Here is a 25797-nt window from a genome sequence, read left to right as displayed (position 1 = left end):
AAATTAACGGTATGGTAGATTTTATTTTCTAAATAATATTGATTTTAAATTATTAATTGTTAATGAAGTAAGCAAATGCATTAATCATATTTACTCTGAAATTCATTCCACATTTTTTTATGGCGAGCAATAATTCTTCTGGAATATATGTTGATTTGAAGCTAATTTAGGTATAATGTATTAGCTGGTTTTCGACGTCAGCTGAACGAAGGCTCAGTTGTGGAGTCATTTCGGAACATTCACTCTGATAAATGAATAGTGCCCTTGCCAGTATTCGAACTCCGGACTTTCCAATTCCAGTCGGATGTGCTTCCAAATACAGCGCGAAGGCAAGCGGTAAGAAGGGAGAGAATACTGTACACAGTATACGAAATCACATGGAGACAGTCACAGTACACAAGGAATGATACGGAAATTTTTAGCATAGCCATACAATCTCTGTCATCTGAATCATAAAATTCGGAAGCTAAATGACAGTGTGAAATCAGCTTTATATACCGGCATTGAAGTTGCTTAAAAACTTTATAACGTGACTTAATTTTTTAAAAGCATTTCACAGTATTTTTTTAAAATAAATTATTAAGAATACTTTAACCGAATATTCCCCATGTACGTTCTCATTTTAACTATTCTTCCATAATCGCACTTTCATTACTTTAAAGTTTTAAAACTAATCTCCCAACAGTTGATATTTTATACACGGCCTGTCTCAAAAGGAGTAAAAATGATTAACTCTCTCTTTGAATATACTCGCAGTGAAAGTTTATCACTTTCAGGTGATTTGTGACAGAATATAGGAATTGCGCTATTTCTACCACTCTTCATAGCATTCTCTTCATTCTAGATGTCACATCCTGTCATCGCAGTTGCTTAAATGTTAAAGATTTCTCAAAATGATATGGAGTTAGAACTGCAAAGAAAAACGTTGGGATTTTATGTTTTTGACCCAAAGATTTTCTCATAGACAATTACGTGTGCCGCTTTCGTGTGAAAGGAACTAAGCGTTTCAAATTTACTGATGATCATGCACAATTAATGTGCTTAAACACTTGATTACCTTTGATATCTATACTAACATGAACCTTATTAATTCGTTGTTCTTTCTCAAGGCTTTCCCATCGTGAACACCTTATAAAGACCTGGAGTAAGGCGGAACAGCAATATCATAAGCTATCCTAAAATGTTGCAACAATTTCAGAACTATATTTTTTAACTTTTGTTTAACATTTTATTGCGTAAAATGTATCTTGAGACTCTGCATTAGCGTCCCAGACAAAAAAACTACTGCATACTGTATTGATGACATTGCTGTGAAGATGAAGATTTAACTGAGAAGGTCAAAATGGGCACCGTCTATTTTTGTCGACCTCCATTTACTTTTCCGTAGCCTGCTGCCTTGTAAAAAATTATTTTCGTTAATTTTAAGACAATCCGTGTTATATACTATCAGTATATACTATTTTATTACACTGCTAAAATAGTTATGGGGTATTATGAGTTTGGTGCGAAACATCCAGGAGTTCGGCCATAAAACGTTTAACAAAATGAAAGAAAAGAGATCAAAGAAAATTATAACCATTGTGAACTTCAGAATATGTAAATTTTGCTTTTGAATCTTAAAATTATGAATTTTAGATAAGAAGAAATAAGGGATCTGCGGTATTTTTTTATATGGAAGAGACTGGAAACAATTGACATACGTTTTAATGCTTCGTAGCAGTGAATACGTGATCTCAACAACACGATTTAGTTGAATCCGTATCCTGAAGGGTGATCGATTATTCAGAAACGGGCCAAACACAACCCAGTGCAGCGGAGTCATGGAGTGTCTCAAAGTGTTATTTTGTGACTATAAAATCTTTTCGGAAATTAGAAACGTTAGGCGAAGTCGTAGGCGTACAACAACGCAAAACGAATACAGGTATTTATTAATAACGGCCAAAAGAAACTGCGGTTATGAAAGCCATTCTTTGAAATACTACTTGCAGCAGCAGTGTTTCAACTCAGGTTGACCGTAGGTTTATAGATTGTATTTTTGTAATAACGGGCCACTGTGTTGCCTGTAGAAAGGTGGGTATAAGAGCATCTCAGATGGAGACGAAGGGAATGGTTCAGTGTCTTCCCTTCTCAGACGAATTCCGCGTTAGTGCACGCTTGACAATAAACGCTTATAATTTGAATATAATTCAGAATACTCCTGTATTTGTAAACGAAAATGTCCGATTTAAGGAAGCGAAGTGATTGTCTGACGTGTATCTGTATTAATGACTGGACCAGCTTGTACAAGATCAGAAATTCGCCATTGACAAGCCAGCGATATAAGGATGAGTTCCTTGGACATTTTGTGGTCTCTTATTTTGCAAAAGTCAGGGATGAGTTCAATCTCAGTGATGATAATGGCAGGCCATACTGTGCTTGAGAAGTAGGAGATTTCCTTTTAATAAAGGAATCTTTCGAATGGCGTGGGCACCTTGTTTCCCGGACATGAACTCAATTGAAAATGTTTGGAACATTCTAGGGAGAAAGCTTACTGTCCCTTATCATTAGTAGAAACAGTTCAGCAGCTAGAAACCGCTGTTTTACAGAAGCAAGAAACCATATCTCAATCTTTTCTTGATGACCTAAATAATTCCATTTCGCACAAATATACTGCATTGCTTTTGTCGGAGGGCTACCATACATTTTATTAAAACTCGTTTTTTTTCCAAGAAATCACATTTTTTTGTTCTTTTTTATGAGAGGTGCAAAATATGCACTTTTTGCTTTCCCCCCACCCCCCAAAAAAGGGACAAATTAATTATTCATTGTTACATGCTCAATTTTCTTTCCTTATATTTTATAGCGAGCACCCATAGTTCACATGTCAGCTAACAAAACTTATCCTCATCCGAAGTTCATATCTAAAATCATAATATCCCCTAATTATTTTGAGTCGGGTATTTTTGCATCGTTATACGCACTTTCGAATTTTGTGTATTGTAAACTACGTGTTTTCAATTCTTAGTCCTTCTGTGGTTAGTGTTCAGCAAATTTCGTTACCATTGCGAATTACTTTGTTTAGAGTGCTATGAGACTCTAAGAAATTTCTTTTAGAAGTTTTCGGAATAAATACTAATTTTTATATGTTCGCTGCATAGCTCTGTTAAATGTGTGAAAAAGATATTTAAATGTAAACACGATGTGCCAGATAAAATATAAACTTTAAGTCTCCACTAATTATTTTTTATTAATTATCTTAGTTCATTGGTTATTGTAGTTAATGAATGAACTTGAAATAAAAGAATAGCGAAATATGTATTTTAAAATATTTTTTGGATTCCATTATTAAGGGCATCAAATGCAAAAGAATTAATGGCTTATCTATTATTACAATTTTAGTTCACTCTTCACTTTTTCTTTCACTGAAATGTTTTGAGTTTCGCACTGTAAATCAATGCTTTGATCTCATCCAGTTTAAAACATTCTTCCTTAAAAAATGTGTCTCTTTGGATACGTTCTCTGTGTTTGCTTCATCACGCCAGACGTGTCTCTGAATTTTTTTCTGATGAAAACCTTTCAGCTGTTTTAAATTTTTCTCATGGGTAAATTAGAAAAGGAATTCGCCCCCCTCTTCCTCACGTTATTAACAGAAACTGAAATGTGCTTATCCTGAGATAAGTGTTCATGGTTAAAAGATGGAACGCAGTTTGCAGAAGGGATTATTGATGCGTTTTTGTCTCGGTTTAAAATTCCCTTTTTTTACGTTAATTACGAGATGAAATTTTTTAAATGTTAACGAGTAATTTCAGAATTTTTCACATAGCTGTAATAGTGATGCATTAAATAGTCCCCTCTCTCTTTTTATTGATTGCAGCTGTTTTTATGAAATTTGTTAAAAATTTCACTGAATATTTTAGGTTTTATGTGACCTGAAAATTCATTTTTTTAAAAAATATTTATCTGAAAGTATTTTGCTTACTTTGTTTTTGTAAACGGTTTTTTATGAATGATTATTAATTTTTTGGATTCCATTTTATGCAATTATATTAAACATCTGGTTTTATTTTTCTTAGAGCATTACTTAATTACAATGATGTTTCTAGATAATCACAGTTTTTGGATATGTCTATTAAAAACGACACTGCGTATCATTTCGATCGATTCTTAACATTATAAAATTCATGCTTCTTTTAAAATAAAGAAAATATTTTATCTTTTATATTTAGGTCTAATTTAATATTTGTTTCTCTCAGAAAGCGTATGGTAATAAAAGTTATTTGAATTAATTAATCATTTATCATAGTAGTTTCTCCTAATTTGAGGACAAAGAACAGATATTTGTCTTAATTTTGGTGAATTTTATTTAAAGAAAGCTAAAAATCCTGCTCTTTTTGTTCAGTTCTTTTACAAAATTTTTAGAAAGTCCTTCACGAAGGCATCTCTCCCCTTAGGCAGTAGCTCTTTTGCTTAATTATTATATCTATGCATATACAAAGGCACAACATAATACAGATAACATAATCGAATTAAAAATTAATTGATTAGTTCGCTACATCACAAATGACCATTCTCATGCAGAAAAACGTAAGAAGCATAAAAATGCTAATACGCAACACCCTGTAACATGAAAGAGAACAATAGTGTTATTATTACAGATAATATGAGAAGAATCTTATTTGTCATTGCTTTTATTACCATAAATTGCTTTTGTAATTAGCATGCTAGAATGATAGTTTACTGTTGAGCAAAATTAAGAGAATTTGCAAATTATATCTAGTTTTACGAAACATATTGAACGAAAGGTACTAATTAGGCCGCCGAAGAGTTATGCAAATCTTCGGATTGGAATAGGTATGGGTATACATACATGTCTGCGGATTTGTAATTGAGGAGGAGACATAAGCGCGCGAGAGGTTTTCAGCGATTTGTATGCTCGTACTCCTTCACGACTTTCGCCATGTTTCTCACAAGAGCTGGGTAAATTTTATAAGGTATCAAATGAGTAACATACGGATGAAGGAATGAAATGGAGAATGGTCGCTAGATTGGAGGCAGGCGAATTACAAGAGCAGGGGGCTACAGAGCTCAGTGTAACAGCCAGTAACGTCGACAGTTTGGGGAAACAGTTTCAGGACACTGGATCTATATGGAGAAAAACCTTGACAAGGTTGGCCAAGATCCACAAAGACGAATGAGGATCGTTCTTTAGCAATCAGCACGAAAGTGCTACAGCTTCACAACTCTCACGTGATCTGTTTGTTGCCATTGAAACCCGAGTTTCACAGTCTGCAGCTGCCCCAAAACTTCATGAGATGGCCAGAATCCTCGCTGTTTGCCTCTCGCTCACTACAGCATACAAGAGAGCATGGTGTAGACAACATGCGCCTTGGATTTGACTTTACTGGAGCACCGTGTTGGTTACAGAGGAGTCGATATTCAGCCTAGACACTGATTCCTTGCGTACCTGTATGTGGAGAGAGCTTGGACGACGGTACCATCTCTCTTTCATCAGGGAAAATAATCATTACGGAGGTGGAGGTGTAATGGTTTAAGCAGGCATTATGTTGTGCGGCCGCACACCTCTACATGTATTTGACAAAGGCTTCGTGATTGCTATGAGAAACGGAGAGAAGATCATAGAGCCCTATGTTCAACTTTTAAGGGTTCTGGATTCCTGTTAATGGACGACAACGATCGTCATATAGGGCTCAGCTGGTCGACGACTGCATGGAAAGTGAGGGTATTCGCCGCATGGATTAGCCAGTCAGATCTCCTGACCTTAACCCTATAAAAGCATATTTGAAACCACCTTCGAAGGGCAATTTCATCTCTCCATCAACTTCCGGGAGTTGAAAACTGCCTTGCTGCAAGAGTGGGATCGACTGCCACAGGGACCCCTCACCTGCTTCCTGTCCAGTATTCCGCCACGCTGTGCGATCTGTCTAGCTGTGAGAGGGGAACATTCCTAAACTAGACTCATTTTCAGTTCGATATCACAACGTGGATTTTGGACATTCTTGCAGTACAAGCTTTATTGATAATCTTGCGTATTTAAAATGACTTTTCAATGGTACATCTTTTTTTTCCCTGTTATACATGTATATTCATACCAAATTTCATTAAAATCTATCCATTAGTTTTTCATAAATTCAACGTAATATGTAAATTCTCTTAATTTTGCTCGCAAGTGTAATGTACTTTAGTAGTTAAGTTCTTTCTCTAGTTTCCTAATCATAATTCTCCATTTTTGTGTTTTTTGCTGTTAATCAAATAATCATGTATTACATCTTTTCTCCAGAGATAAAAGTGTCCTGGGCCAAAATGTGACGCCTTTTGTTTTGGAAAGAGTACGTGAACTGAGTGCCGGAGCGTCTCTTAGAGCAAGTATCCTTTTTCAGATTTGCGTGTCAAGTACTTTAAGTGCTCTATTTAAATGCGCTCGACAGTATGTTTATAATTAATTTCGAAAAGCAGAAAGAACAAGAAATGAACTAAATCTGATTGCACACAAAATGAGTCAAATTTATTTATGTCTAGCCACGTATAATGATTTCGATAATTTATTTTTTACGTAATACAAATGTGTTCTGTAATGCCACTATACGTAATTTTATGGAATCTTTTGAAAATGATCTCCTCCTCTCCTATTTACACCACACAAACCTAGATGCTGCCGCCATTACAATAATTTCAGTCATAAATTATCAGTCTTGCTTGTTGTCAGATTTATTCTGATATTCGACGAGGGTAGAATTAGTCTAGTAAGAAGCATAACAGATTAATTCTTCTAGGTATTTCAAGCAGTAATCTTGGCGTAAATCAAGATTTCTAAATAAACTGCAGAAGAAAATGCAGCGGTATTCTGTAAATAGGTCATCAACGGTAGAATGGCGAATATAGAATACAGCAAGCCCACTATTCTCTAAAGAATCGAATAATACGTTAGAATAAAACATTTTCCCTGTAACTGGCTACGGGATGAATTGCATGGGAATGAGTGTAGAAGAATTGGAAAGAGAATGAATCTAACTTTAAAAGCTTATAAATCCAACTTAAAGCTGTATATGCATTTTGAGATTTGATGATAAGATTAAACGAAATTAAATACTAAATCAGTAGTATTAAATGAAAATTAAAAAAATGTGGATAAATTTTGTACTTTTTTTTTTTCAACGTAACTTTAACTATGCGAAACATAGAGCAGTACATTAAAAATGAATCATAAAATTAATCAAAAACTTCACTGTACACAATGTTTTCGGTAAAAACATTCTTAAATAGTAATAAACATTGATCAACTGAGTACGTCCACGCCATACACATTTTTTTTTCTCTTGGCCTTTTCTAATGTAAGATCTCTTGGGGATGGGAAAAGAATAATCAGTACTTGTCTTCTATAGCGGTCTTGGCGAGAATGTTGCTTTAACGCATTTCTTCATTGACGAGGAACAAGCGGTTATCGATGTGTGCACATGCGACAAACAAGAGTTTCTTCCAGTGACGTGCCATGGGTTTCATTAAGTGTATACTGGTATAAGAAAGAGCTAACTTTTATAACAATCGTGATAATGCGTTATGTACTTGAGCAGAGTTTCGAAAATGGTTTTCGTTGGGGCTTGGAGTTTTACGAATTTCATTACAGTTAAGCGTTTTCACGAAAAAAAATATAAAAAAATAAAAATAAAAATAAATAAAAACTATAAATATTTATATCATCAAAAACATTATATATATTTTATGATATATAAATTTTTAAAACGACGTTTCGAGACGACATTTAGAGACCAATATGGCATTCGGGACTGACGTCCTTTTTGGGCTAACAAATTCGAAATTCCAATTCGGATTTTCAGGTGCACGTGTTCGGGCGGAGGACTACGTTATTCAAAATTTGGTGGCTCTAGTTACTGTGGTTTTTTCACAATGCGAGGAACATAGATATATGCGCGTATATTCTTCACTATTTAATTTCTTTAAAAATAATACAGAGCGATAGTATCTGCTGGCTACAATTTGGAAAGTGATACGCCGTTTATACTGAATCAACCCAAAATCCCATTCCTAGACTAATAACCCCTGAAGAATAAAATGACGTCTTCTATGTACATAACAAACATTTATTTAAACTACGAAGACGTTGAACAGCAGAGTAGAAACATGATATTACACAGCGCTTAGCCCTTCTCGCTTACATGCATTACTCACCATTGACTTTGGCTAACTGCCTACTAAGTATAAGTATTACGCAGCAAAGAACTTGCTTATCATGCGCATGCGCTAAGGGAATCGACGTCGGTTGCCAACATACCCCCTTTCGACGTTGATTCTCCTATTCCTGAAAAATAAAACAAAATACATATTAAACAGTATTCAATCCTACAATTGTACAACAGTTTTGATGTTTAACAGGAGTCAGGGGTTTGGTTAACACATCAGCTCCCATTTCACTGGTAGGTATGTACTTCACATCTAATTCACCGCGTTCATACACTTCACGCACAAAATGATGGCGAATGTCTATGTGCTTTGTACGGGAGTGAAACACAGAGTTCTTTGTAATTTTCTGAGCTCCTTGATTGTCGCAGTATATTGTTGTGGGGTGTTCTATGTTGTAACCCAGCTCCTGCAGGAAACGACGTAGGTAGACAGTTTCTTTGGCGGCCTCAGACAGAGCCATATATTCCGCCTCTGTTGAAGATAGAGCTACACTGCGTTGTTTTCGTGATTCCCAGGTTATAGCTGAACCACTTAATATATATACAAAACCGGTGTAGGATTTTCTATCATCGACATTTGATGCCCAATCTGCATCCACAAAGGCGATGAGTGGTTTTCCTGTTTTCGTATAAATTAGTCCTTGATCTTGGGTTCCCTTTAGATATCGAAGTATTCTTTTCGCAGCATGCCAATGTTCTTTTCCAGGATTGTTGTTAAATTGACTTAAGAAATTCACGGCGTATGTGATATCTGGCCTAGTAGCTACTGAAAGGTACATTAATGATCCGATCAGATTTCTAAATGGAACATTTTTCATGTCAGCGATTTCGTTTTCGTTTTTAGGACTCATCTCTTTTGATAATTTTTTGCTGTTATCTATAGGTGGAGACACAGATTTAGCATTTTGCATGTTATACCGATTTAAAATATCATCAACGTATTTCTTTTGAGAAATTTTAATTGAATTCTCATTTTGGTAAAATTCTATTCCTAAGCAATAATGTAATTTTCCCAAGTCTTTCATTTTGAAAGCAGAAGCTAAACTATCGCGAATTGTTTCATACGTTTGCTGAGAATCGGTAAAAACGATAAGATCGTCTACATAAACGATTATAATAGTTTCACTGTTAGGCGTCTTTTTAATATAAACACAATTATCTGAATTAAGAGATTTAAATTTCATAGATTTCAATTTTTCATCCAACGTTTTGTACCACTGACGTCCTGACTGTTTAAGACCGTATAATGATCTCTTTAAAAGACACACTTTATCTGAATTAGTTTCATCGCGAAAACCTTTGGGAATTTCCATGTAGATTTCTTCATCTAAATTTCCATTTACATAGGCCATTACAAAATCTAATTGGTAACCTTTGAGATTGTGTTCTACTGCGTAGGCTAAAACTGTTCTTATGGAACTTAATCTAGCAACAGGGGAAAAGTTTTCAGTGAAATCGAGACCAGGGATTTGAGCGCACCCTTTAGCAACTAGCCTAGCTTTGTATTTTTCGATAGTGCCGTCATGATTATATTTTAATTTAAGAACCCATTTGCTACCAATAACTTTCTTGTTTTCAGGTCTTTTTACTAATTCCCAAGCCTTTTCCTGAACAAGCGAGTTATATTCTAACAGCATGGCATTATGCCAATTTTCAGCATATGGTCCATTTAATGCTTCTTGCACCGTAGGATTAATGCTTTCCTCAACAACATTTTGAGTTTGTTCATTTTTATTTACAACTGTATAATGATATTCCTTTTTAGGCCTTCCTGGCAAACCTGTTTTTATTTTCTTGGGTCGACCAGGCCCCCTTTTAATCAGGATAGGAAGCATTGATTCGTTATCTAAATCACTTCCGCTTTCCTTTTCAGCTTCAGAGTGAAGTGGCGACTCGCTACCGTCCAGAGGTGATGATTCATCACAACATGTTTTATTTATAATTTTTTCCTCCGGAGCGAAAGGCAGATTTATTTCTTGCTCTGAGTCATAACTACAGCAGTTTTAAAACTCATTAATAAATTTTACGTCTCTGCTTATTATCACTTTACATGCCTCGGGATCCCAAAGTCTATACGCTTTTGATTCATCAGAATAGCCAATAAAAATACATTCTTTAGATCGAATATCAAATTTGCCTATTCCTGGCCTTTTATTTAGCGAAAATGCTTTTTGGCCAAAGGTTCTGAAGTGAGAGACAGCAGGTACTCTGCCAAACATCACTTCGTAAGGTGTTTTTATTTCGTGTTTTAAATCTCGCGTTGGGCAGCGATTTCGAATGTAAGCAGCCGTATTGACGGCTTCGGCCCAGAATTTCTGAGGCAAATTGGATTGCAATAACAAACATCGCGCCATTGAAACTAAAGTGCGATTTAATCTTTCGGCGACGCCATTCTGGGCTGGCGTGTAAGGAGTGCTCATTTCGTGTTTTATTCCCGCATCATTAAGAAATTTATTAAAGTCTTTCCCTAAATATTCTAGCCCGTTATCGCTTCGCAGGATTCTGATTTTAGAGTTAAGTTTATTTTCAAAGGATGCTTTAAAATTTCTGAAAGCTTCTTTAACCTCATCCTTAGATTTCAGAAAATAAACACGAACATATCGAGATTTATCATCAATAAATGTTGCGAAATAAAATGATCCACCGATTGATTCAGTTCTCATGGGACCACACAAATCAGAATGAATTAGATTCAACAATTCAGTACTTCTATATTCAGATTCTTTGGGAAGAGGGGTTGCGGTTTGTTTACCCTGAATGCATACCTTACAAGTAGAAAGAGAGTCATTTTGAGAAAAAGAAAGACCTCTAACCATGTTATTTATTTGAAGTTTTTTAAGATCATTTTCATTTAAATGGCCAAATCTTATATGCCACTGATCTATTTCTTTAGCAATTGATACAGATTCAAATATTGGTATGACAAAATAAAGATCATTTTCGCGTTTAGCTAAAATTACTATTTCGTTATTAGAATTAATTATTTGAGCACATTTTTCTTTGAAAATTACTGAAAGATTATTTTCAGTTACTTTAGACACTGAGATTAAATTATTTTTCAAATCAGGTACACACAATACATTTTTGAGTTTGATATTTTCAGTTTTAGAACCTATGCAAACTTTAAATTTAACAGTTCCTTTTCCAATAGCTTTAACAGTTTTATCAGCAGCTAATTTAACATAAGTATCACCTACCTCGTGAATTTCTTGAAACAGTTCCTTGCTGTTACACATATGCGATGTTGCACCACTATCCAGACAAAAAATGGCTTTAGAATTAGTATTAGTGCATGCTACGGCTTTTTCTTGCTTCAGGGAATTCTGATATTCTGCAGACATCGTAGTTTCACTGAGGCATTTGCTTTTAGTTTCTTTATTTTTCTTCCTATATTCCGATGCTCTATGCCCATAGATATGGCAGAAGTTGCATCTGTAGTTAACTGGATACTGTCTTCGATTTGCAGACTTATCTGGTTTCGGTTTAGGAATCGGTCGTTGAGTATACTTCCGATCTTTCGAATAGCACGCATGTTGTGGTTCAGAAAACGATGAATCTTTATTTTTGCGAGCGTTAGCTTCTTCCAACAGTTTAATTTTCAGCATTTCTGGAGAAGGCAGTTCATCACGAGATTCGATTGCTATTCGAAAGTTTTCATAAGAGTCCGGTATGCTATATAAAAGCAATATTGTAAGCAAATCATCCGCAATGTTTATTTCCATTTCTTTAAGTTTGTCCACAAGAATGAAAAAATCATTTAGATGAACAGTCATTTGTTTAGAATCACTCATTTTTGTAAAAAGCAATTTTTTTAGAATTGTGGCCTTTCTAGCTGGTCCCTTCGATTCGTAAATAGAATAAAATTTACGCCACAGTTCGTGAGATGTTACACAATTCTTTACTTGTGGAAGTTCACTGGGTAAGATGGATAGGATTATATCCGCTCGTGCCTTTTGGTCAGTAGTTTTCCATTTATCAAATTCTTCATCACCAGGTTCTGGTTTCGGAATTTTCCCAGTTACATAGTCCCAATGATCATTTTTAATCAGTATTGCTTCCATTTGCAACTTCCACGTGTCAAAGTTGTCCTTGTTTAGCTTTTCAATTGACACTGTATTAGTCGTCGCCATTTTCATTTCAGTCGACGCAGCTTGGCTTGCCGAAAGAATTTAACAATGGTAGTTGCACTGCGCAGTTAAGCGCTATCTGGGCCCATAACCTATGAAGAATAAAATGACGTCTTCTATGTACATAACAAACATTTATTTAAACTACGAAGACGTTGAACAGCAGAGTAGAAACATGATATTACACAGCGCTTAGCCCTTCTCGCTTACATGCATTACTCACCATTGACTTTGGCTAACTGCCTACTAAGTATAAGTATTACGCAGCAGAGAACTTGCTTATCATGCGCATGCGCTAGGGGAATCGACGTCGGTTGCCAACAACCCCTTTTGAGCTAAAAATGTGGGGAGTAATAGCAGTGATAGCAAATTAATGTTTTTTAAAAGTTTATTCATTTATTTTATTTTTAGCAGTGTGCCATGTAATTGTACGCAATCAGAAATATAAACATTGTGCGGTAAAAGACAAAACGTTTTAATAACTTTTTTTTTATTTTTGCGAGCTTGAATTCAACAGCACTATCCAAGTCCTTTTATAAGTATTGTTCTTTAATGGAATTTATTATTCAGTTTTTCACATCTAGTGATGCATATTCTTCCGATATGTGTAATTTTTTTTAAATAATGATTTGATTTAAACGTTCAAAAGAACTTATTAATCAGATTAAACCGTATGAAAAATCAGGTAAATTGTTAAAATTTATTTTTCTGTTAAATTATAATATGAGTATTATCTATATTAATGCGTTGTTTTTAATTGTCTTGTGATGTTAAATTAAGAGTGGACTTCTTCCTATATATATATATACTTCTTCCTATATACATATATAGGAAGAAGTCCACTCTTAATTTATATATATATATATATATATATATATATATATGAATTCTTATTCCTTTTGTCTGCCTTTATCTATAGTTAATGTCTAGAGCTTTCCTTAATCAGTCATTTTAGATATTGGCCTCTTGCTGAACAATGCTGCTGTGGGAAGCGCTATCGCTGTTGAATTAACAGCCCTCAAGAATCAGCGAGGTGATAGCGGCTCTGGTACTTCTCGTATCTTGATGGCACCCGTTAGACATACACTAACGGATGTTGTTCAGTCTAATCGTAGACCGGTACGTTTACATCGTGCTTTATGATTGTGTTCATTGTGACACCTCTCATCGAAATCATCCTTTACGATGGCTACTATTGTGTCTGTGTTGGCTTCTGTATAAAGTGTGTACTTAACGTTCAAACTGAATTCTTTCAGCGCCATTATTTTCTTTTAGATAAAAGACGTAAAAACAACACACACGCACTGTATATATATGTCTTTGTGATTGTAATAATACTTATATACATGGTTTATTTCAAAGTTGGTTTTCTAACATCCGTTTTGTGATAAAGGACATTAAACAGATTTTCGTGTTTCTGATAACTTGTGTTTTTTTAGCTTTAGAGAAAGGAAATATATACAGTGAAACCTCGATTTATAATTTTTCAATAAAAATGAGGGAAAATAGTATGAATGCAGGAAGACCGTTAAGCCGGAAAACTGTTGCACTTTGTACATAAGAAGCATATCATAAATAAATAATATATTTTACTTTCAGTATCTGAATTTTGCCATAGTGGAAAATACCACTTTTCGTAGCTCAAGATATTTTCATAGTAGGCGTCACTTTGCGTATAAAAAACTTTTTGTAAATTGAAATTCGGTATCTTGTCTTGTTAATTTTCGCCATTATTTTCCTCCATTTCGCTATGGACTTAAAGTGAAAACAGCTCTGAGAACCCTGAAACCTAGCGGAATGTTACTTTATGTTATTTGAATATGTCATGAGAGCTATCTGCCTAAGATAAGGGATGGCTTCATGGAGGACTTTCTGAGGGAAACTGGCTCGTATTCACGTTATACATGAAAAAAACCACAAAAACCATGCAGCCAACCCGATCACCTGAGATTGAACCTAAGCCGAGTGAAATCTAATGGGAATAAAATTTATGAAAATTAACAGAAATCAACTTGCACTATTTGGAAATAAGCGAAGCTGAAAGTTAGTTAAATGTTATTTCTTTACTGTATTGAGATCCAAGAAAAGGTAACTTAAGCAATAAATACATATTTCACGTTAGTTTTTTTCTTTCTACAAGCAGTCCATGCGGGAAATTCTGCGCCGGGAGCGTGATTTACCGACATTATTGCGATAAAACAGTTGTTCCGGGAACGATGGATGACTTATATAAAAATTAATTCAGGATCAAAAGTGTCGAATCGTGGACAAGAGAAAAACGATCGTCACGGGAACGATAAATCAAGGTTCTACTGTACATGTAATTAGAAATGAAATTTTTTTTTCAGCGCAGTAGATTCTTTAAATGATTGTATTCTTTTTCACTTTTATCAGTTTCGAATGACATACTTTTGATAATGCGTGATGTCTAAACTTGGTTGTAAATTATCCCTGCTGCAATTTCACACCTTAAAACTGATTTTTGTTTCTTGGTAGCTAATAATAGAAAATATATTAAAATTCATATCCATGTTTGTTTGTTTCATAAAATAATAAATTATATAATTCATATTTGATTGAAGCTTGTAGGTATTGTTATTCTTTCTGGAACATACACGTGAAAAATCAATTGTGTCCTCGTCAGATCCATGGAAGATCCATGGTTATATGCATCTTCCACTCGAGTTGTTGACCCGCTTATACCACAAACGCACGTTGCGGGATGTGTGTGATAATTTCTTTCAAGCTGTATTAAAATAAGTGTGATCCAAATCCTTTTCAGATGCTTAATTTGAAAGCTCGAGCATCGTAATCTGTGATATTCTATACCAAAAATTTATCCTGTTTACTATTAACCTTTTCTTTACTAAAGTTTTAGTAAAATCTCTAATGTTTATTAAATTAGGATTGATACAAAAGTCCTCAGAGAAATAACAATATGTATTCAAAGAAATAACAATAGCATGTATTACTGTTTTTAATGCTTGCACTCTGTTATTTTTTATCATTAAGTTAATCTCTATATTTTGTGTCGTATTGTGTCGGATAATGGAAGTGCTGAAGTATAACATTTATAGCATTATTTGTTGCATATATCTCATTTACAGGCGAAGCATTACATTTTTCTTTATAGCTTCAGCTGAATTATTTGCTGCCGAAATAAAAGTTTGTGCATTACATTAATAATTGCACACCATATTAATAATTATTAGGAATTCAAAAATTGTGTCTTTGATAATGCATATCAGCTTAATCTCTTTATTTCGATTGCATAATAACACAAGTATGAAAAAATCCGAAATGTTTAGCATCACTTAAATTCGCTTATCATTTAGTTCCATGTATTAAATTCATATATAGTTATATCGAAGCTTAGAGACTTGAATCTTTAGCTTTGAGGTCGATTAAATTCGAATTTCTTTTATTAAGGTTTCATAAATTTCACTTTTAAAAAGATTTCTGAAATAATTCTAATGTGAGTGTTTGTAAATTTTCCTGAATTTAAATGTATATGGTTATCTATGGAATTATCAAAAATATCGGATCTCTTTGTCGGATTTTGTGTTTGCTTTTCTAATACAGCAAAAGGCTTGAAGCGGCTTATATCAGATCTGTTGTGTTTATGCTAAAAATTTAGATTTACAGTAAAAGGAGTTAGAACATTTGAATGATTTTATTTATGATCCAGTGGTTAGAAGATTTGAACTATGACGTGGTTACGAACAGCGTGGCCAAAGGATTCATTATTTCCTTTAGCAACGTATCATGTATTCATACGGCCTTTAACCGGACACGTACAGTTGTGGAAGCATTAGTAGTAAAGCAATAAATGTCCCAACGAAGACCTATATTTATTCCTGCAAGCGGAGGATCTTCGATAATTGACAGCAATAAATATACATAACATATAAGCAATATGTACATTGTGTTTGGAAAGTCCCTGAGTAATAAAATATTACGAAGCACGTTGTAGATTTGCCTAAACGCATGCTGGAAAGTTCCTCTTGGGTTTCGGGGCCCACCAGCGGCCGAGCGGTAAAGTCGCTGAACGCTGGTAGTTCGGTCCGAGTTCGAATCCCGCGAACGGGCAGGCTGCATGGGCGTTTTCGTGGTTTTCCCCATGTGTAACGTGTATACGAGCCAGTTTTCCGTAGAAAGTCCTCCACGAAGGCATCCCTCAGGCAGATAGCCCTAGTGTGCTATAGTGTACAGGCAGATACAGGCAGATAGCCCTAGTGTGTTTGCCATAATCTCAATAAACCAAACCAATCCTCTTGGGGTTCTAAACTTGTTGAAGATTTGCAGAATAGTGTTATTGACGAAATAACGTTATTATCGTTTAATGTCAATCAGCTTGTATTTGAGTCAGATTGTATTCAGCACTTGTCAAGTTAGTCAGTCAGATTATATTGTATTTAGGATATGCAAAAATGTAGCGGTCTTATGTTGTGAGAATTCTGTGTTCACTAATAATGCATATCTTTAAGCCTATTAAGAACATTCAAAATCTACCTTAGGAAGAACTGTTATGTGACAACATCATATCTTACTACAGGAGGATTACTTTGATAATAATTAAGAAATATGCACACAATTAAAATATATTGTGCAAGTAAATGCGATGATTCCTTTTTTTTCCTCTTAAAATGTTTGAAAAAGATGACTTCGATGCTTAATTCTTTTTTTCAATGTTTGTTTTAACTTCAACGCTGTATCGTTTTCTAACACGAATTCGTAGAAGTCATTGGATCACTATTTGTAATCTGTACATTCGAGGGATTATGTTTAGAAATATATTTCTTTCAAAGTTTCATATTATAGGGCCCTAATTGTGTAATACTAACTCAAAGTACTTCAGATCCTATTAGACTGACAAGCGAATTATCGCAAAAAAATATGGTAACAAAGTCTAAGAAGATTTTAAATAGACTTTCTCTTGCTTTTCAAATGAACAGAAAGCATAACTTGTGCGTGCAAACAAACTATGCCACTTGTAGGTATTAAAATAACAAAGTTAAAAATTCAGATGGAAGGTATCGTACTCGGAGATTACACAATTGGCTCAAAAGTTTGATGGCATGTATTAACTTCGGTTAACAAAATTTCCGAAGCCGGAATATTTTTTTTATGGCGGGAAGTAGCCATTTTTTTAGGCTTTGGCCACTACTACGGCCAGAAGACTTCTATTTAATTTGTATCCTGGTGAGGGCTACGGAAAAGAGAAGTTATAGTAAAGGTTTAAATCATAATATTTGGTTAATTAATATAAAAGACCTTACAATATCAAGAAAAAAGACAGTGATTAGATACTTTTAATAATAATAAAACTTTTATGACTAAAGTTGCTTCCGTTCTAAATGTTATATGGAGAAGGATTTTTTATTTTAATAAAAATGTCTATCTAAGAATGTTTTAATAATTTAATCTTTGAATTCGAATTTTTTAAAAATGTAATGTTTGAAATGTAAGTGTACTTTAAATTTCCGAAGCACTTTTCCGATAGGCTTTTCAGAAATGCCTGCGGTATTCATTCTTTGAAAAATATATATATATATATATTTTATATATATATATAATATATATATATATATATATATATTTTATACTGTTTTATATCATAGGTTGTCATTGGAGGCTCTGTGCTGGATATTCACGTGAAGGCCTTGGAAGACATTCAAGTAAGAAATTTCTTAGGATTTTCAGCATTGTATGAGAGTGAACACGCTGAAATTTGGTACATCTAGGTATCCACAGATAAAGTAATTCAATGCGGAAAAATTATTTGTAAATGTTTCGTAGCAGTTGTTCACCTTTTAAATAAATTATTTAGATTACTGGAGCACACTTCTGCCTCTGCAGTTGAAGTGAATATATGTTCATACCCGGGCAGTGGTTAAATATGCTTGCGATACCTTTTGATTTAATCAATCTAAAAAATAGTTCCCATCCTGTACAGTATGTTCCCATCGTTCTGATAAAACGCAAGAAAATATTTTGATATTTCTTTCGCAAATTTGCTATGTCCAGGCACATTTTACTGTCTGAGAAATATTTTATAGATAAATCCTTGGAAAAAAATTTATTTGGTTTCCAATTAATTACTCAAGCGTATTGGAAAACGTCGCTCTCGCAGTCGCTTATTATTGCTTGGAAAAGTCGTCCCTTATTATTGCACTGTGGGTTTTTGTTGTGGAAGAAATCTGTATGTAGGCAGGCTAGTTTATTACTCCTGTTCGCTGACTGCGCAGTTAACTGTAATATAATACGTGCAATATGTAATTTAATGTGCTTTTTAAAAAAAATTGCAAAAATTTGGAAGATCCAGCATTGTAGAGAAATAACAAGATGTAGTCGGTATATTCATTCTAAAGCTATGTCTGGAATCTCGTGTTGCTCAGTATATGTATCTGAGCCATGGCAGAAATATCTATCTGTTGTATGTAAGGCAGACTTCAGATGTGAGCATCTAAATATTTTTTCACTTTTCTTTCAATATTTGTCTAATTGTAATTTAACTGTTTCATTCATTCTCATTATTTACTTGAAGCAACCTCACCGTTGATATGTCAAGGAAAGATTTTTCGTATTCATATCAGTATCCTGATATGTTTATTCACCGTTAATATGCCAAGATTTGCATGATGGTCAATAATTGATGCAAACTATTTTTGAATAGAAATATGAGAGAGAAGATCTCTTCTCTCTCAGCAGGGTTTAGTGCTTTAAAAAGTAATTTTTATAGACGCTAGAAATTAGCAAATGTTCTCTTTTGTGTTAATGAGTGAATAAAAGAAATGTTGTGGCACAGTTCCTGGTGATTTTAATGGTAGTGATGAGACTAATATGTTACTATGTTACAGCACATCTAACCCTGCAGTAAATGGAATTGCATAGCCGAAGACCGCTGCATTACTGCTCCCTGTGCACCTTAGATTCATCGTCAAAAGCGGCTGTTATAAGTAAATGAATATCCGAACTGGACCTTAAATGTTTGGCATCACTTGATTCTATAAATCTTGTTTTCTAGGACAAAGATATTTGGTACCGTGCAGAGAGCTGGATATGCATCTGTCTTTTTCTTGAGGAAAAGCTGGAAAACAATGACTCAGATAAAAATAAATCAATATTTAAGGTACGAATAATATTAATTTAGAAAACCTTTATCCACTCACAAATACCTAACAGATTTTGAGATCAGCTTCTTGCTTAAATACTGCTGCAGATTAGATGATTCTTTTCATGGCAATGATTTCTATCGGTATCTTCTTCAGCAAGTTAATTCTCTGAACCGAATTGTTGCAACCGAATGAGAACGGATTTGGGGTCGTGAGGAAGCGTTCTAGGTATTGCCATGGCTTTCGAGTTTCCCAAACGCCAGTCCAATAGAACATCTTTAGGGATCATTGAAGCAGTAAATCCTGTATCAGACAATTAATTTAAAGGATTAATTTTTAAAGGAGTTTGAGGCTTTTCAGGGATAATCTGCTTGTACCAGATATCACGAGTTAAATTATCTTGCAACTTTATTGGTTGAGAGCTGCTTTGGAGCAGTTGCAAGAACATAATTAGCTTTTAATTATTACACCATAATCGTAAATAGCCATACTGTTTGGGCTGTAATTTTGTTTGTTATAGAACTTTGTTTTACTGCATTATTTGAAGAGAATTTAATTGGTTGAAGATAAGGAATAATTTGGATTCTGATAATTTTATATTAATTTTACTTTGCACTAAAAATGAATATTGGGTTTTCATTATTAATAAGTTATATTATTTTACCCAGCTAATAAATAATAAATAGTCAAATTAAATTAAAGTTTGAACAATTTTGTTGAATGTTTACTACTCCAAAAATTTCGTAAGTGAATGATCTATAGCTGTAAAACTGATTTATCTTTGTAATTTACAGAATTATGGACATTAAATTTTATGGTATATATATGCACTTAAATAAATTATGTATCAAATAAAAAACAATTCTTTATTTAAACTATTATTCAATTTTCGTGTTTATGTTTATTTAATTGGTCTACCGATTGATTTTTACTATGTAATATCACTATGCATTTTGGTTTCATGACCATGAAGGATCATTAATAAGTTAGTTAGTTCCCGAGTTTTGTACGAGGTGAAAAATTACTTGTCATAACTAAACGAATGCTCGAATTGTAGTTTATGATGAAAACAAGAATGTGTTATAAAACGATCTTTAAGTCATGCAATTTCTGGAATGTATAGGAGGAAATAGTTTTCTGTGTTAATATTGTGCATTATTTATTATCTGTGATTGACTGAGAAACTGAGATATGATTTTTCTAGTTTTCGTTAAAAGAGCGTGTTTTTTTAATCAAATAAAACATTTTCCATTTATTAGTGATTAGGTGAAAGATCCTTCTTAAATTTATCTAGTTAATTAACTTTTACTTTCTGATATAATTAAATCCTTAGTCTAATAAAATAGAATTAATAGCAAATGCGCTGTTTTTATTAATCTATCTCACTTTCAAAAGTTTAAATAAATAAAAGGTTTTAAATAAAATGTTATATGCAAATTTACAGTGCTTCAGATTTTACCCTTAGCTTTTTAAACCTGAATTAAAAAATAAGATAAATGAAATATAGATTATGGCCTTAACAATTATGCTGTTAAATATTTTCTTATCAATAATGTTTCGCCAACATTTCCCATTCTTCTAAGATTCGTAACTTAATTGATAAGTCATTCAGCATAAAATCACCACATTTTCGGAAATGGAAAAATACGTTTCGCTTTGTGTAAGTGTCATTCTATTAAATGCAACTACGAGTTCAGTAAAATATCTCCTACGCCAAATCTAGCCTAACTCTCAGAACTTCACTTGTGACATGAACTTATTAATGAGCAAAGTGTGCCATAAATATCCATCTCAAGTTTAATGAGCCGCCATTTAGTTGCTTCCCGAGTTCAATGAGGCTAACGAAAATGTCGGTTTTAGTCTCAAGCTTATTCTATGGTACTTCATTTGTTGAGAGAGTATGAGTATATTTTGATATTATCTGGAAGAAGTGCGCAAAACCTTCTGCTTAAAGGATGTGTGGTTTAAATCTATCTACAGATGAACAAAGAAGAGTAAACATAACAGCTATTTTTTAAGAAGGCATTTAAAACTGAATGCTTTGGAATATTAATGTAGGAAAAAACAAGAATAAATTAGCAACAAATCATTTTTAAATGACTACGTCTTCTTAATATATACCTATTTTACGTTGTATAAAACGTATCCTTATTTTTTATTGTTAAGATTCACTTATTTGTTTTTTATTTACGCATTTCTTTAGAATTTTGCGTCTGTTGTTTGAATTTTATAGAAGTTCTTACGTCATGCTTGGCATTAAGATCCTGTCAATAACTGCGTTAAAATCAGAATTATGTACTCTATCCTAATTAAGCTAAGGAAATGTTAAAAGTGATTACTATTTCATTCTTCATAACAGCTCTAACGTCACGTACACTGAGAGAAACAGCTATAAAATTTGGCGACCAATTCGTAATGATTAGTAAATATGGTTACCTTCTGTTACAGAAGCTTTGGAAATTAGTGTGGTTCTGAATTTCGGATTTCTAATGTTTCAACTGATAATGAGTCTACGAATAGTTTTTAATTTCCTCTGTTGGTCGGTTTAGATCAAGGAGAGAAGTCGTGTAGCATTTCTTTATTTTATCAAATTTGCAGTAATTGCATTGTTCCATAATTTTCATTTGAAAGAAATTCAATGCTTAAGATCGATTCTCTTTATATTTTCGCAGATCAATCAGAGAACCAATCAGAGAGACCAATCAGAGAACGATTTCGTATTGTCGTCATCTCTCTGTTTATTAGCTTCAGTATTGGATTTTTACTGATACTTTATCAGATTTCTTTTTAATGTTTTTTTATCAGCTTTCAGTGATTTGCTGTGCTTTTAGTTTTATTTCGGTTTGTAGTTCCAGTCCTATTTTCTTTGTCTTGGGAGTTTTTATTGAAGACAAAAATTCCTTTGCATTATACTTTAGGAGTTACTCTTTTTAGGAAGTTCTTTATTTTTACCTTGTCCTGGAAACATAGGACAACTTTTGTGGTTTCAACATACTCCCTAGAGTATGAAGCATATTTGAAGCGAATTTCAACACTTATTTATTTTCTCTTGAACTAACGTTATCACGTTTTGTTTATTATTTTTTTATTGCTATTTTCTGTAGAAACAATTTAATCCTCTCATAGCTCAATTCGTTTTTACAAGACCGCTTTAAAAATTGCGTATTTTTTATTTAAGAATACGCAATTCAATACGCAAAATTTGAATACGTAATTAGATTTTTTTTTATTGCGTATTGTTTGTTTGAAATCTACATACCGATTCGCGAACTTTATGCACATACGCTAAATCCTTGCCGAACGCGATTTCGCGTATATGTGTTTTCTGAATCTTCTCTATTTAATTTGCCCAATGCCAGAATTTAAGTTATAAACGGTATGCTGCAGAGTGTTCGCAATAGTCCTTGTCAATGACTGGTTTGATAATTTATTCTTTGAAGAAGTAAAATATCACTTAGAACAGCAAAATAAATCTTTAATGTTCTCTTACTTCTCAGTTCTGTTGTAGGATACGGTACTGAAGCCCTCACTGCATTGCATCCAAATGTAGAGATTTTATTCCTTCCACCGAACACCACTTTCTTAATCCAGCCAATGGTTCAAGGAATCATAAAAAACATCCAAAGCCTGTTATATCAGGAATCATTGCATCTGTGCAAATAAAGCACTGGACAAAGGAAAGAAGGACATACTAATGGCATTTCGGAAGCAATTCAACATAAAACTGCATAAAAATGATTAAAATGACATGGAAACAAATACATTTATCAACAATAAATACTTGTTGGCATCAGCTAAAAGATTTCCATTGACTGAAAATGAAGCTAAGGAAATCGTAGAAACTTACCTACTTATCAAGCAATAATAGAAATCCTTTTAATTAACATTTGTTTAGTTCCTGCTTTTAATTACAATAATAAGTTTACATAAATGACACATGCTTTCTTAATCTGAAAAATACCTAACCCGTTTTTTTTTTTTTTTTTTTTTTTTTTTATTGCATATAAAGTTAACTTTGCGGAATGATTTTCTCGTACACACAATGTGTTAATGACGTAACGCCTCGCGTTCGGTAATAGTGTACTGCATATGAAATTTAGTGAGAAGTCAAACTCATCTGTTAAGCAAAATGTGATATAAAGTCTAAACACAGCACATAACGCATTAACGGCGTTTAAACATTCGAACAGGATGATACATTTTTAATAGATGTAACAAACGCATGGCCACGGACCTGGAGGGACGACCCAGTTTTGCTACATTTATGTTGCCTATGGAAATCTCGAGATAAACAGTCGGGGGTTAAAACATGAATTTTATACGCATGCAAAAAACGGCAAAAATTGAAATTGCGTGAGATTTATCGGCACAGGAAAAATATAATAATTAGTATACCGGGTTGGAGAGAAAGAAAGGAAATAAAGTAGAAATTTCCTACATCAAAATAATTTTTTGGCATTCACGACTGGATAACAATGTTAGATCATTTAAAAATTTCAGCTATAAATTACGTGCATGATGAAAAGTGAAAGCACCAATAAATGTTTAGAAATAATTTGTTATAAGCCATTAATTTGTCACCTCTGTTTATGCAATTTTTATGTTGTAAATCGTTAAATTACAATCATTAGGAGAGATGTACACTATCATTATTTCTAACCCATTCTTCCGTACGTCGTCGCATGGAATCATACAGGTCCCTCCTGCAGTCCTCCATAAGCTCATTTTCTGCCCACTGGCCTTTGGCTTGTTGTTGCAGATTTTGTGACAGCGGTGAGGTCTTGACAGTGCGGTCTATAATATCCCAGAGGTTTTCTATAAGTGATAAAATTGGCGATACGGCTGGTTAGGGCACAGTGCACATGGCTGCAAGATAAGCCCTTTAAGATTCTAGCAATGTGAGAATGAAAACAAGCGTTGTACTGTTGGAATAGAGCTCTGGGCCTGGCGTTCACAAACGGCAGGGCTTTTGGTCGAAGGACCTCATCAGCGTACGTTTGGGATGTCAAAGTGCCTGTAACGAAGTCCAACGATGATCGTACGTCATATGAAGTTTTCCTTCATCTACGACAGTCATCGGACATGCGACGTGCCAACGAAACTTTCATTCTGGTGCTGACCACCTTTCCTGTAGATGTGGGTGCGTTGATCGTTCGCAATAAAACAAAAGCGAAAATCCTCATTAAAAATGCCGACTGCCATTCAGGCTGGCTCCATAATATCGTTTCGCGACAACATTGCAGCTTGTGGTTCCGCTGATGTGGTGTCGTGGTTAGTCGTCGTAATAATATATATGCCTGTAATATAGCGTCATGCGACCGTCTGTTAATGGAACTGGCACTCACAGAATGCTGCAGAAAGAAAGTCATTTGCTTGATGAATATTTCCAACTGTAACGAATAGATCTGTTCACACATGTCGACCAATCCTTAAGGTTTTCTTCATTGTGTCTGGAGGTCTTCCAGAGCTTGCATGCCATGATTTGGTATCTTTATGAATTAAATGCTCCTAACAGCGTGCAATATTAAACTCCGCATGTCAGATATGGCGCCCAAAACAATAAAATAGCTTTACGCAGTCCCGCGACACAATCTTTCTCGAAATACCCCTCAGTTGCTCAAATTACTGATGAATTCGTTTTAAAATCGTAGTGTACTTTAAACCTTTCGACACAACAAACATTAGTCAGAATAAAAAGTGAGCACACCGAGACATGTGACATGTGATATGTATCAGATGTGGTGATAAACCTCTCCCTTGCTGATGTCATTTCTGCTTGGCGTTCTTCGTTGCAAGCGGAGAACACTTGGATACGGCTTTTGTTTTATTCCACCGGCTTTGCTGTTGCCAACACAACAAGCAGATTATCTCTTGAACATGCAGTCCTCTATTTTATCCATTTAGATTTCTATACGTTTTTTTTTTTTTTTTTTTTTTTTTTTTGTTTTGTTTTGTTTTGTTTTTTGTAAAAGGTGTTGATTTACAAGACATTGAAAACAAAGCGCAGTTTTAAAACACATACTTAAATTGAAAACATTCGCAACTCATTTAATTGGGGACTTTTCATGATGGGCTATATACTATTTTGAAGACACTGGTTTATTTGCTTAATCGATGCTACAAGTAAATCAATAATATGGATCTGGTTTTAAATCACTATACTGTGCTTTATGGTGATCCTTTAGTTTTTATGCCAAAAATAAGTCTCTTAGTTTTAATGCTACCGATTACGAATACTCTTGTTAGTTTTTATGCCAAATAAATTTGTTAGTTTTCATGTCAAAATAGTTGGAAATGCTCATATTGTGACTTGAAGGGTGGACGAGCGAGGTAACTTTGCTCAGTGTTAATGACACCAGC

At 34.0% G+C, this 25797-nt stretch overlaps 1 protein-coding gene across 4 annotated transcripts in view; it reads left to right on the top strand.

Annotated features, from left to right (window-relative positions):
• Positions 1–25797, top strand: part of LOC118191787 (uncharacterized) — a 426838-nt gene that overhangs the window by 82399 nt on the left and 318642 nt on the right. For 3 of the 4 annotated variants that reach the window (XM_085819193.1, XM_085819195.1, XM_085819194.1), the window contains exons 9-11: positions 6278–6363; positions 13278–13441; positions 17944–18000. In XM_085819193.1, the coding sequence (XP_085675319.1) occupies positions 6278–6363; positions 13278–13441; positions 17944–18000 (307 nt within the window). Of the gene's footprint in view, positions 1–6277; positions 6364–13277; positions 13442–17943; positions 20287–25797 lie in introns of those variants that run through there. The other variant, XM_085819192.1, reaches the window with a different exon arrangement.

The sequence above is a fragment of the Stegodyphus dumicola genome, chromosome 6 (assembly GCF_044657685.1).
Source record: "Stegodyphus dumicola isolate Sdum_Otavi_A_Nest chromosome 6, ASM4465768v1".
NCBI classification, from domain to species: Eukaryota; Metazoa; Arthropoda; class Arachnida; order Araneae; family Eresidae; genus Stegodyphus; species Stegodyphus dumicola.
This window is presented reverse-complemented; position numbering and strand designations above follow the sequence as displayed.